The following is a 12,937-nucleotide window of genomic DNA, read 5'->3' as shown; positions in this document are numbered from 1 at the left end:
GCAGACGGGCAGCAGAATCATCTCGTCCACGTTAGGTGGGAGCTCATCATCAGGCGCGGTGGGCTCGCGCACGGACACCTTCCACGAGGAGGACATCTCCGGCGAAGAGTTGGAGCGCCGCACCGGATGCCGGCTCTTGCCCTGCTGGGGGCACAGCTCTCTCGTATATATACATTACTAGCTTTTCGCCCGCGGCTTCGCCCGCGTAGAATTCGCTTATATCGCGCGACATGGTAAGGAGTATTTTCTTCGTATTAAAAAGTATGTTTTGTTCTTTCCCACGTTTAGCTCCATCTTCATACCAAGTTTCATCAAAATCGGTTTGACAATAACGAACTTTCATACAAACTTTCATCCCCTCTTTCAACCCTTTCTACCCTTTTTTCGCGTTAAAAAGTATCCTATGTCCTTTCCCAAGTTCAGTTCTATCTTCATATCAAATTTTGTCAAAATCGGTTCAGTGGTTTAGGCGTGAAAGCGTAACAGACAGACAGACAGACAGAGTTACTTTCGCATTTATAATATTAGTAGGGATTTTGTGCTTAATAAGAGTACACTTCGATCACCTTTATCAGAAATCTTAATATGTAACAGCAGTCAATAAAATTTAGTAAGAGTTTAATATTAACGATATCATCGGTTATTTGACGATGGTTTTTAGATTTATGGAATATAGAAAGTAGCAAAAATATTGTATACCCTGATCTGTAATAAGAATAAATTCAGATAAAACTGTTCAGTATACAGTTAATTAAGACACGCTTGTATGTTGGGCATAAAAAGTTATTTATTTACTCAATCGTAGCGAAATGCTTACAATCATGATATCACTTGACCTGTAGTTACATTTTTGTGACATTTTCATTGATTTTACCACGTTGGCGATTTTTATGAAAAATAGAGAAAATTATAAAGAATATTGAAATTCTACATAATGTGTTGCGCTATAAAGAACAATTTTGACATTTTTTTTAAATCTGGCAAATACCCATTTGTTATTTATTAGTAGTAAACTCACTTCGGGTACTATAAGCAGCATATCATCGTCGCCCGTAGTGCTGGACGAGCTCTGTCGCTGCGGGGAGCCCGGGATGTTTATGGGTTGTGTGCTCATCCTGAATCAAAATTCTACTGTATAACATATTTTCGTTATATCATTACTAGTGAATGCAAGCTTTTGGTAATTCGACGATGTTAATAAGATAAAGTGATTGATAACAAAAATAATTAACCACTGCCAATAGAACATATTTAAATGTTAAAGTTACAGTGAATAAGATAATAATGAATGTAAACAACGTGAAATGACCACGTAGTGACATTATTACTTTTGGTATTGTTTTTTGATGTTTGAGGACGCAAAATTACTATCGTTAATTTAAACTCAAAAAGTAACACCCCCTTCACCAATTTGAGTGATTTTATAAAATTTTATAAAAATCTGTGGAAGATAACATGCTGTTACTTTATATGGTAATAATTTTTTTTTTAAATTCAGTTAATTAGATCGCTCGCAGCGTTACCTGGCGGGCTGGTGCGCGGAGTGCGCGGGCGCGCGCCGCTCGCCGGCCACCACCGTGTCCGAGCTACATCACACACACATTGCTCACTTTGGACTCTACTAACGGATATCATCAAATACATCCAACGCGCTATCAATCAATCTATCGAAATTTATGATTTTTTATTACGCTATTTCATTTATTTTATTAGTATTATTTATAATGTATTCTATACTATACTGGATAAGAAAATAAAGGAAAAATTGGAATATATTCAATCCTCTAGATATGGATAAATATAAACAAACCTGGATTTGTGCAAATCGGCCGCGTGTTGCGGCCGACTCGATCGTGATGATTCTTCTGAAGCCTGCGTTAACATAATTGTAGTTTAATAAGGAATTATTATAAACTTCTCATTTGAAAATAAGTGGAGAGTGTATCGGTTGAAATGTATGAAAAATCGTAAAATTTGTATATTTACGAAAATCGAAATACTTTAAAATATATTAACCAGGTCTGTGGCAGAGGCGGCATGTGAGGCTTGAGAGGCGTGTGCGGCTTGTGCGGCAAGTGAGGCGCCGGGGTCGATGCCGGCGGACAGCGGCGGCGAGAGTAGCGCCAGCACGTCCTGTAGCGGCCACTCCTGCAGCTGCGCTGAGTTTATCTGTATATAACAATTATGTAGTCATAATAGGAAGTGACAGCTTTGGGTGTATTTAACAAGAGCATTGTGTGTGTTTGAGTGTATTTACCTACTCTTTACACATTTTAAATTGAAAGTTTTTTAATGTTATAAATATATTGGATTTTATTAGATTAGACGCCCAATAATAATGAAAATTTCAATACCAATTGTTACAAAATACATGTTTATCAGTTCTGTTTTACAATTAGGAGTATTGTATGTTTTGTGTGCGTGTGGGGGTGTGCGTGTGCGGGGGTGCGGGGTGTGAGGTGTGGTACGCACGTGGTTCTGCATGCGCAGCAGCCAGGACACGTCGCCGGTGGGCGAGCGCACGTGCAGCTGCGCCCAGCGCGCGCACCAGCACGGGCACGCGCCCGCCTCGGCCAGCCCGCCCACGCGGCACCACGCGCCCTCCTCGCTCTCCTGCCGCACGCAAGATACACGCGTTACACCACAACACAGTTACACATTGTTTCACGGTACGACATATGATACTTAATATTCTTCTCCACTTTCCGAGTGAAAGTGATTTTCAAGAAAAGTTATAATAAGCGCCATGGATGACAAATCACTTACCACTTCTTTTGATATCCTCTCTATTCGTTGTGTGAACTGATTGAGTACGTCTGCTAGGGGGTCCGTCGATTTGTTCTCTGATGAGTTTTGCCTGCAATTTTATTCTCTATAAAAATAAAGTTCCGTGTTCATGTCGGAAACTACATTGTATACGCTTTAGCAAATAAACATAAAGTAGCTCTATAATAGTGCATTGTTATCTAAACAAACGTGGACGTTTAGAAAAGAAACATTTTAGATTTTTGGACGGCTTAACCCAAATCACCGTTATACCATGAGATGAACAATCAAAACGGGGAACGTTTATAACAAATTTATGTTACACTTGACATATACATATAACGGTGAGTAACATCGAACAAGAGAGACCACAGATGTGCAGAGCGAAGAATTCGTTTAATGCACACGCACATATACACTCGTAAAAGCCACCGGTACACAAGCGAAGGCAAAACAATAGCTGCAGTAAGCTTAGCGTTAGAAGGCATACATAGAGATAGCTGACATTTGTTTGTAGGAAAGGATGGGCAGGATATTTTTAAAATATTGACTAGAAGAATTTCCATATTTGAAATTAAAATTAAGTGTTTCTGTATGATACTCGTACTTTCTGAAATATATTCTAATCTCTTATTTTGGAGGAGGATCTCGAAGTAATCCAAAGATACTGCAGATACTGCAGATACTGCAGAATGCTAAATCAGGAAAGTAAAACAAAAACAGTGGGACATATGGGAATCGGAGGAGGAGTGAGGGTCAGACCTGGAGACGTGTCCGCTGGAGGGCGGCTGCAGCTCGGAGATGGAGAGGGAGGAGCAGGACGTCTCCGTGGAGCGGCTGTGCTGCAGCGACCACTTGCTGTACCTGCACACCCGCGCTCATAACCTTCCCGGTACTCACCCGCACCGCCCGCCCCCCCCCCGCAATAGATCTTATACATATCATGTTATGTATTTGATATATTTATGAGTATTGATGTGGTTGTTGTGGGTTAGGCGCGCCACGCGAACACATGTACGTTTTATCATTAATTAACCCCATGTTTTAAATAGACACATCACTATTTAACATGAATGAAGTGGAGATCTTCTTGAATTATACTGGAGACGACGGGAATTTTATTGCCAATTTGTCAGCCACAAGATCTTAAATGTTAAATCATCATTCAAAACATTTTCTATGAGTTATTATTTTAAATGATAGCCTAAAAGTGCACATTATTTACTTCCCCGCTAGCTTTATTGGCAAAACTGTATAGCTGCAAAGTCTTCCCCACAGGACACACAGCTCAAAGCACAATACACATACAAGTTTATTACGCAAAGTCCAGCATACCGTGTTAGTTTTCAAGCCAAATGTTTGAAGTATTATTTTCAGTAAGCAAACTAAATCCAATAAATTAATTTCGATCATAATTACTTCTATTATGAATTAAAAGAAAACCAAGTTGACTGTGTTACCTTATATTATTTTGTAAGCATAGAAGCTAATATACAACATGTAAAGAATTGAAAGCAATTCTTAATCGATAATAGTTTATATATACCAGTTACTTATAAATTATAATACTTTAACTTTATTGAATTAAAATTTAATCTAATAATTCTAAATAAAATTACAAGTGTGTATTAATTATAAGTTTGAAGAATAGCATTTTTTTATTTACATGTTGTGTAATAAATAGCCGGAAATAGATTATTGAGGTTAACAAACAAACATTGTATTTCCCCACCTAGATAGTGTTACATGTATGTATGGATTTATGAGGACATCATACCTTTTGACTTCCGGTTGGTTGTTCTGTCCGTGTGAATTGACTTGAAGATGGTTGTTCGATGACGAAGAATTACTTTCTGAACTGTCTTTAATCTGTACCTGAAATAGTTTCCGAAGGGTAACATGAAGTTAAAACGAGTAATCTCTTTAACTTTCCAATTTATAAATATTTACTTAGAATACAGTTTGTAGAATCGGTTAAAGTTACACATTTTTAACACTAAAGTAATAAAAGTACCTTAGAAGTGAGGACTTGTACAACTCTGTTTCTTTTTTATTTCTGTAGGAGAAACTAGAAAAAACAGATCAAAAAAAGCGTAGGACAAGAGCACTTCATTGTGCAGGGGGGAGTGGGGGTGGTGCTCACCTGCGGCGGAAGGTCGGCGGGCGCAGGGGGCGCGGCGGGCGGCGCGGGGGCCGGCGCGGGGGCGGGGGCGGGCGCGGGGGCGGGCGGCAGCGGGCTGCCCGCGCTCTCCGCGTGCTGGCGGCACAGCGACGCGCACCTGCACGCACGCGCACACGCACACGCGTACTCATATTATTTATCAAATATCTCTGAATGAATAAGTTTATTATACAGAGTGTCTCGCTTGATATGCCACTGATATTATGACGCAATTTTATCTCTACTAATATTACAAAGCTGAATAGTTTGTTTGTTTGAACGCACTAATCTCAGGAACTACTGGTCCGATTTGAAGATTCTGTCAGTATATATAGATAGGCTATATACCATGGGCGAAGCCGGAGCAGACCGATAGTTATTTCATAAATTCCCACTACTAAGTAAGATTATAAATTACTAAGTTAGTAAACTAAACCTGTGACACCTTGTATTAAGAACTAATATTATTACAAAAGGTGTAACAGATATAAGGTGTCACCTTAAATAAAGAATTTGGGTACCTTTCGCACAGGCCCTGCTTGATGGAGTTCTGTAGACAACCGGAGGTGGTGATGGTGACCAGCTTATGGCCCACCAGCCACGTCGTCGACTGACCGCCTTTAAACAGGAATTCTGCCGTGTCGCTCCTGGAGTATCGGTTGAGGTTACAGTTTTGCTAATTTATATATATTTAATCATCATCAGCCCGTATATGTTCCCACTGCTGGGACACAAGCCTCCTATGAGGGTTATTTATATTTACTTTACACTTATTTACACTTGACATTAAATATCAATTGTATTGATTTCTCAAGCTTTGTTGATTTTAGTTAGTTTTCGATAGGAAATTTTGGATTAAAACACGCAAACGTGTGGATTTCAGCGGCAGTCGTAAGTATATACGTTTGAATGAATACGTCTATGCCAGCGGCGTTCCTGCGTCTCCACGTACCTCTGCGGCTTGACGCTGCAGGGCGTGAAGGTGTATCTGGCGAGCAGGTCGACGCACGTCTCGGTGAGCTCCACGTGGAAGGCGGCGGGCGCGCTGCCTCCCCCCGCGCCGCCCGCGCCCCCGACGCCGCCCCCCGCCCCGCCGGCGCCCCCCGCGCCGCCCCGCGCGCCCCCGCCGCGCCCCGCCAGCGGCGCGCGCGACACCGCCTTCGATCCCTGCACCCACACGATAGTGTCACCAATTTCAAGTAATGGCGCGTCCACCACGTAACAAACTAAGTGCGCGAACTTTTGTGGAGACTTGGGTGATCGGTCAGTGAGTGAGCGATATAATTGAAAAACTTTTATTAATCATAATTCTTAAAGTACTGCTTCATATTGAATATAATTTGATTTGATTATTTTTTGCTTTTGTGTGGTTTGAGGGAGGTGAGAATTCTCTGGTCAAAATTTAGCACAAACACATCTTCATTCTACCGTATGTATGACGCTAATTTATTTTAAACATGCGATATAAAATGAAATTAAATATTCTCCTTGGTCACTATAGTAAAACAAAGAAACGATTTTTTTTATTCATAGTTTTTTAAAAATGAATTTTAGTCAATTCAAAAAATATCGTTGCTTCTTTCATGATGATTTGAACTCGTAATTTTAACGTACATTAAAATAAGGAATATATTGATAACATATTCGAAAACATTCATCATATCTGTGTGAAGTATTCAGAATAGATAAGTGAAGCCACTCACCAAACTGGAACTCCGCTGCCTGTTCGACGAGTCCTCGTTAACCGAGTTCTGGTGGAAGTTGTTCGTTTTGTACTGGAGCTGCTCCTCGAAAGGCATTATGATGTAGTTGTGTAAACCCTGCGCCATGAAAGATATAGAACATATTTATCAGCATAAATCCCCATAGATCCTTAATCTGGAATTGCTACTGTATCTATTTCACTCTACGTAGGTATTCCAAGAGCCCGAGACGAATGAGCCACAAGCGGATAGATGTCGCAGAACATCGAAGTACTGAAATAGAACGGGCAGTTGTCACGAGTAAGGAATGTCGAGGCGCGTGGGCACTCACGTGTATGATGAAGCGCACGAAGTTCCGGCGGTAGGAGAGGCGGCACTTGAGGAACCAGGCGGCGATGACGTGGTGCGCCAGCGACACCACGTAGTGGTTGTAGCGCGACGGGTTGGTGTAGGGCAGCAGGATCGCGAACACCGACATGTACTGGTCCTCCACGAACGACGCGAACACGCGCGGCAGCCGCGTCAGCGCTGCAACGCGCGCGCTACCTTACGTCCGGCTCGAGGGACCATTTCGACTACAACTTACTTTGTTGTAAAACGAAATGGTAATTAAACTAAGATATCTCAATGATTCTTGTATTTAAATAAATTTGATACAAATATTTGTAACTATTTCTTTTTATGAAAAAATTCAGGCGAAGCGATTGAAACAAAATACGAACATAGGATCAAAATAATTGCAACCGCTAAAAAATCTATATCCGACAGCCAGATGGAACGTCGAGGCTGAGCGGGATATGAAGCGCACTCACTGGAGAGGAACTCGAGCATGGGGCTGGCGATGGCCTGCGTGTCGGAGATCTTGGACAGGTCGAGCAGCACCTCGGGCAGCATGCGCACCATCGTCTCGCGCGTCTCCAGCGTGAACAGCGTCAGCGCGTTGATGTACGGCTGCGGCGTGCGGAGCACTGCGCGCAGACATACGCTCGAATATCATTAGCAATTAAAAAAAAACACTTTGCGAATCGTGAATCAATATGTCCAGTTATTTCAATATAACGTTTAAGTTATGTGTTCTCTGTCTCAGTAAGTCATCATTGTTGTTGTTCCTATGAGTAAATGCAGTCTTTAAACTTATAAAAGGGGTGGTTAAATATGAAATGTGTGTGTGTGTGTGTGTGTGTGTGTGTATGTGTTTGTGCGCGTGCGCGTGCGGGCTCACCCATGCCGTGCTTGAGCAGGCAGCGCACGACGTGGCGCTGCGTGTTGGGCTCGAGGTACGCGTTATAGGACGCCATGGCGGCTAGCGGCGGCAGCACGGCCGCGTGGTACTCCGACACCAGCAGCTTGCCGTTGGCGCGCCAGCACTCCGGGAACGTGGCGCTGCGGTCCGACACCTGCACACGTCACACGCACACCGTGAGGCACCCGCCGCACACGCACGCGGGCACGCGGCGGGGTCGCGGGTCAGCACTTGCCATGGAGCAGAGCGTGGCGGCGAGCTGGTCCAGGTCGTGCGCGCGGCGGCCGAGCACGAGCGCGCGCGCGGTGAGCAGGTGCGGCAGCGCGCGCAGCACGTGCGCCAGCGCGCCCCACTCGCTCTCGCGCGTCAGCGCCAGCGCCAGCAGCCGCGCGAACCGCCCCACCGGGATCACGCACGCGCCCTGCGCCGGGACACGCGTCGCACGTCACACGTTTGTTTTATATTTATATGCATACTTATAAAATGTTCATATAATGGCTTCATAAATAGCCAGCCATAATTACACAAATAGAAGACACATATGAGGTGTGTAAATAAATATAAGCCTGTTTATTATACTGCAAGCGGCTCACCCTGCTTCCGCCCAAGTCGAGTGTGGATCTGTATCACTGTATATCGTCTTTTTTGTCTGAATGTGTATATGTATGCGTGGATGGCGGTGGGGGGCGGTGGGTGCGGTGGGGGCGGTTACCGGCGGCAGGTCGGCGCGCGGCGGCGGCGGCGCGGCGGCCCCGCGCGGCAGCGGCGGCTCGGCCAGCAGGAAGGGCGAGCAGGTGGGGCGCACGCGCAGCGCCGCCGCGCCCCACACGGCCGCGCCGCGCGAGTCGTAGCAGAACCCCACGCAGTTCGACGCGTTCGCGCGCAGCCCGAACAGCATGTCGAAGATCTGCACGCACACGCATACATAGCTTTAGAGAAGTATATAAAAAAACTTTGTATAATTTGTGTACATATTTTTAAAACGATATTATGATGGTAGTACTAATAGAAAGATGGTGCAGGTTCATTATTGTGGTAGTCGAGCACGCTTCGGCACGAATTGGGCCAGCTCGCACCGGGGAAGTACCACACCCCCACAGAAGACCGGCGTGAAATAGCATACTGCTGTGTTTCGTTCGGTGAATGGGGGAGCCGGAGGCCCATATCCCTTTCCTTACCCTTTCCATGCCTTTCCTACATTCCTCTTATCAATCCTTTCCTTATCCCTTTTCAATTTTAAGTCGGCAATCCATTTGTAGAGACGTAAGGTCTGCAAACGACCTTACGCCTCTCCAAATGTTCATGGGCGGTGGTATCGCTTACCATCAGGCGACCCACCAGCTCCATTGGAGACGGTGACATAAAAAAAAAGGTGGTCGATCGGCTCCAGGGTGCGGCTCACCTTGAGGCGGATGTCGGGGTGGTGGCGGCAGAGCGCCGGGCGGCGGTAGTGCAGGTCCAGGTGGTCGAGCAGCACGAGCAGCGCGCGCGCGGCGGGCGCGGCGGGGGCGCGCAGCAGCTTGTCGTGCAGCAGCTCCAGCAGCCCGCTCGCCGCGGCCGCCAGGTCGCTCGTGTCCGCCTCCGCCGGGATGGGCACGTCGGACACGTACATTTCGAACGGACGGTTCAAGATCTGTAACACGACACTATTTATGTCATTAAACGCCGACTATTATTTGTTTTATATGCTAAAAATATACATACATTTTGTTTTAACTTGTTTAAGAATAAACAGGTGAGGAGTAATGGTACTTGAATTGTCGTGGTGTAGGGCATGCTGTAGCGTACCGCTGATTTTAGTGCGGCGAGTCATACACCAATGTGTTGTAGTATGTGATACGATGCGGTATACGGTGCGTTGTAGCATGTGGCGGGGTGTAATGCGGTGTGTCGTAGCGTGGGTGCGATGTACACACACACACACACACACACACAGTGTTGTTAGTGTGTGGTGCAGTGTGTCGAAGGTGTGTGTGGCGGGTCGCGGTCGCGGTGAGTGGTGCAGCGCGGGGTCGCGGGGTCGCGGGGTCGCGGGGTCGCGGGGTAGGCGTCACCTTCTCGAGCTGGTCGACGAGGTCGATGGCGGCGTCGGCGGAGCAGGCGCGCGCCAGCAGCGGCAGCGCGCGCGCGGCGGCGGCGCGCAGCGCGCACTCCGCGTCGCCCGCGCACGCGCTCGCCAGCGCCGCGCCCACGCGCTCCACCGCCTCCTCGCCGCCCACGCTGCACGCGACCAATTATATATTGTAAGTGAACACATTTTAAACGGTAGTTCTTCTTGTTAAAAGTTACGTGACAACTGGCGGCTAATTTTTGATACCAGGAATTTTTTGTAATATAACGATTAGCATGACAATGATTAATTTATTTCCGTTGTCAATTGCAAGTATGAGCGCAGGCTCGGCACGCACCTGTTGCGCTTGATGTAGGCGAGCACGGTGTGCAGCGTGTGCAGGCGCACGGGCAGGCGCGGCTCGTGGCGCAGGTAGCGCTCGGCCAGCGCCAGCGCCGCGCCCGCGCCGCCCTCCCCCCCGCCGCCGCAGCCGCCGCCCAGCGCCGCGCCGCGCAGCGTGATCACGCGCATGGTCGACGCCTCCTGCGCACCGCGACGCAACGCGTCAACATCACCGGCTCGAAGGACCCATCGACTGGTATATAGTAAAGATGTGTCGACGTGCCGAATGCAAAATTAACATTCAAAGAAGCGAACTAGCATGAAAGTAAGCAATATATCTTCTGAACTGCAAAATTAATTTAATAACAACCAATTCATAACTTTGGACTTAATATAATAATAATACGACATTTTTGATAATTGAGACTAGGTTACTCCTATTTTTAACAAAAACTCGTGGCAAGCAACTGTAGACAGCTGTTTTTGTCTTATAGACTTTGGACACAAATAATTCATTCAACGCTGTCCCTTTGGCAGACACGAGCGTGCAATGTACGCAGCGTGTGTGTCTGTCTATCTGTCTGTAGGAGTCACGCGGCACGCACCGGGCGGTCGTGTCCGCAGTAGTCGAGCAGGTCGAGCAGCGCGTCGGGGTCGCCCTGGAACTGGCCCGCCTCCTGCAGCTGCTCGATGCTGGTGATCAGCGCGTGCACCTGCTTGTGGATCAGCTCGTTCGGCGGCTCCAGGCTTTCTGAAAATTGTATTGACAATTTGGTGTGTGGAATCCGAAGTTATGATAAAATGATAAATTGGCTTCCTAAACATATTCGTAAATGTTTTGAGGACTTTGTGGTATGAAGCTGGCATTTGTTCAATTTACTTTCTTACATTATTTGTCTTTTCACGTTTATAATTTATAAGACTTAGACTAATCGTTCGAAAAAGAATAAATAAATAAAAATATCAGAACTTTCGACTGAGGATTGCAGAAATAGAAGTTTCTTTATAGAAGTATACCCCAATTTAACTCGGTTGAATTAAATTTTTTAAATTTTCCCAACTCACTGTCCTGGTCGAGTATCTCGCGCACGATGCGCAGCAGCACGTCCCACGAGACCTCGTGCAGGTCGAGCGGCATGCGCGCCACGAGGCTCTGCAGCGCCACCACCACCTCGTACGTCACCACGGGCTGCCGCGCGCTCAGCGCCTGCCGCCCACCGCCCACCCCCGGGTTACACACGACATATTCATTGCTCACTAGCTGACCCACGCGACATTGTCTCATTAAATCTTATTACATCTATGCGGTTTCACCAACGTCGTACTTTATGTTTCTTACTAAATTAACTATTCAAAACGAAAATAAATAGTCAGTTTGAACCAAATGTTCCTGAGGTGAGCATGTTCAAACTGACAAACTCTTAAATTTTATATTATTGTTCATTTATAGATTTTGACATAAGTGAATCTGACATTGAATCAAACAAGATATAATATCTATTAATAAATTATATCTGTAAACATATGAAAACGAATTCCCTTCCCTTGCTTACAGCATCACGCATGCATAGCTGTAGTGATTTCTCTAATTCTATTTTTGTGGTTTTTTTATGTTTAGAAGAAGGACATTAGGATTCGGATTAGATGATTTCCTTGAGGATTAGAAAAGTTCGGTTATTTGAAAATTTGTGATTTTGACTGTTTGTGAAAAGCATAACAACAACATTTATTGGGTCAGCTAGTTATAAATGAATAACGTAATTAGAACTACATCAATTTCGAATTGATTTACCTTCTCCTGCATACTGAAATATGTAGAACTTGAAATTCTTTGAGTATGAGATTATATTATCTATTTCTATATAATTAAATAAGAACATGTTGACAATAATATCAACATATACACACACATAAAAAATATACCAATTAAAAAATTATTTTACATTAAACATATACCAATTAAAACATAAAAAACAAAAAAGCGATTTGTAATTCATAAGCACATTCTAGTCTATAGATATAGTAGATGCTGTCAAGGTATTGACAGAAATACAAATGTGACAGTTTTCAGTATCCACCATAGATTGCTCTTGCACAGAATACTTTATATTTTGCTGCTATATAATGTGTTGTTTATTATATGATATATGTAGGTGGCGCGAGGCGTGAGGCGCGGCGTACCTTGAGGAAGGCCGGCAGCACGGCCAGGTGCGAGACGTGCAGCGTGAGCACGCGGCGCGGCCCCCACAGCGCCATGTTGATGTAGAACACGGCGCCGCGCGCCAGCCCCGCGTCCGCCTCGCCCGCCTCGCCCGCCGCGCCCGCCTCGCCCGCCTCGCGCACCATCTCCACCATCGCCTGCAGCGCCGCGTGCCCCATGTCCGCGCCCACCACGTACCGCATCAGCTGCAACACGCGCGCCGTTACCGACCCTCTCCCCTCGCCCCTCTCCCCGCACACACACACACACACCACACGGGCGCACACGCACCTTCCAGCTGTTCTGGCAGTAGTGCTCCAGGTTGACGGTGCGGCAGAGCGCCGCCACGAAGGTGCGCAGCGCGGCGCGCGGCAGCAGCGAGTACGAGAGCACCGCCTCCAGCAGCGACAGGCAGCCTTGCACCACGCCCGCCTCCGCCGAGTACACGCACAGGTGGCACGCGTTGCTACCG

General features: G+C 46.0%; 1 protein-coding gene across 1 annotated transcript in view; it reads right to left on the bottom strand.

The window, feature by feature from the left end:
* Window positions 1–12,937, bottom strand: part of LOC119832406 (tuberin) — a 20,224-nt gene that overhangs the window by 3,912 nt on the left and 3,375 nt on the right. Inside the window, exons 5-29 of the mRNA XM_038356079.1 lie at window positions 12,757–12,931; window positions 12,447–12,671; window positions 11,331–11,472; window positions 10,871–11,016; window positions 10,282–10,466; window positions 9,928–10,093; window positions 9,276–9,506; window positions 8,586–8,780; window positions 8,109–8,294; window positions 7,853–8,027; window positions 7,443–7,598; window positions 6,962–7,158; window positions 6,631–6,747; window positions 5,880–6,094; window positions 5,449–5,574; window positions 4,910–5,045; window positions 4,544–4,641; window positions 3,529–3,630; window positions 2,767–2,857; window positions 2,473–2,613; window positions 2,017–2,169; window positions 1,811–1,872; window positions 1,524–1,586; window positions 1,019–1,115; window positions 7–144 (exon numbers count right to left, since the gene is read on the bottom strand). Of these exons, the coding sequence (XP_038212007.1) occupies window positions 7–144; window positions 1,019–1,115; window positions 1,524–1,586; window positions 1,811–1,872; window positions 2,017–2,169; window positions 2,473–2,613; window positions 2,767–2,857; window positions 3,529–3,630; window positions 4,544–4,641; window positions 4,910–5,045; window positions 5,449–5,574; window positions 5,880–6,094; window positions 6,631–6,747; window positions 6,962–7,158; window positions 7,443–7,598; window positions 7,853–8,027; window positions 8,109–8,294; window positions 8,586–8,780; window positions 9,276–9,506; window positions 9,928–10,093; window positions 10,282–10,466; window positions 10,871–11,016; window positions 11,331–11,472; window positions 12,447–12,671; window positions 12,757–12,931 (3,718 nt within the window). The remainder of the gene's footprint in view (window positions 1–6; window positions 145–1,018; window positions 1,116–1,523; window positions 1,587–1,810; window positions 1,873–2,016; window positions 2,170–2,472; window positions 2,614–2,766; window positions 2,858–3,528; window positions 3,631–4,543; window positions 4,642–4,909; window positions 5,046–5,448; window positions 5,575–5,879; window positions 6,095–6,630; window positions 6,748–6,961; window positions 7,159–7,442; window positions 7,599–7,852; window positions 8,028–8,108; window positions 8,295–8,585; window positions 8,781–9,275; window positions 9,507–9,927; window positions 10,094–10,281; window positions 10,467–10,870; window positions 11,017–11,330; window positions 11,473–12,446; window positions 12,672–12,756; window positions 12,932–12,937) is intronic.

The sequence above is a fragment of the Zerene cesonia genome, chromosome 15 (assembly GCF_012273895.1).
Source record: "Zerene cesonia ecotype Mississippi chromosome 15, Zerene_cesonia_1.1, whole genome shotgun sequence".
Classification (NCBI taxonomy): domain Eukaryota; kingdom Metazoa; phylum Arthropoda; class Insecta; order Lepidoptera; family Pieridae; genus Zerene; species Zerene cesonia.
This window is presented reverse-complemented; position numbering and strand designations above follow the sequence as displayed.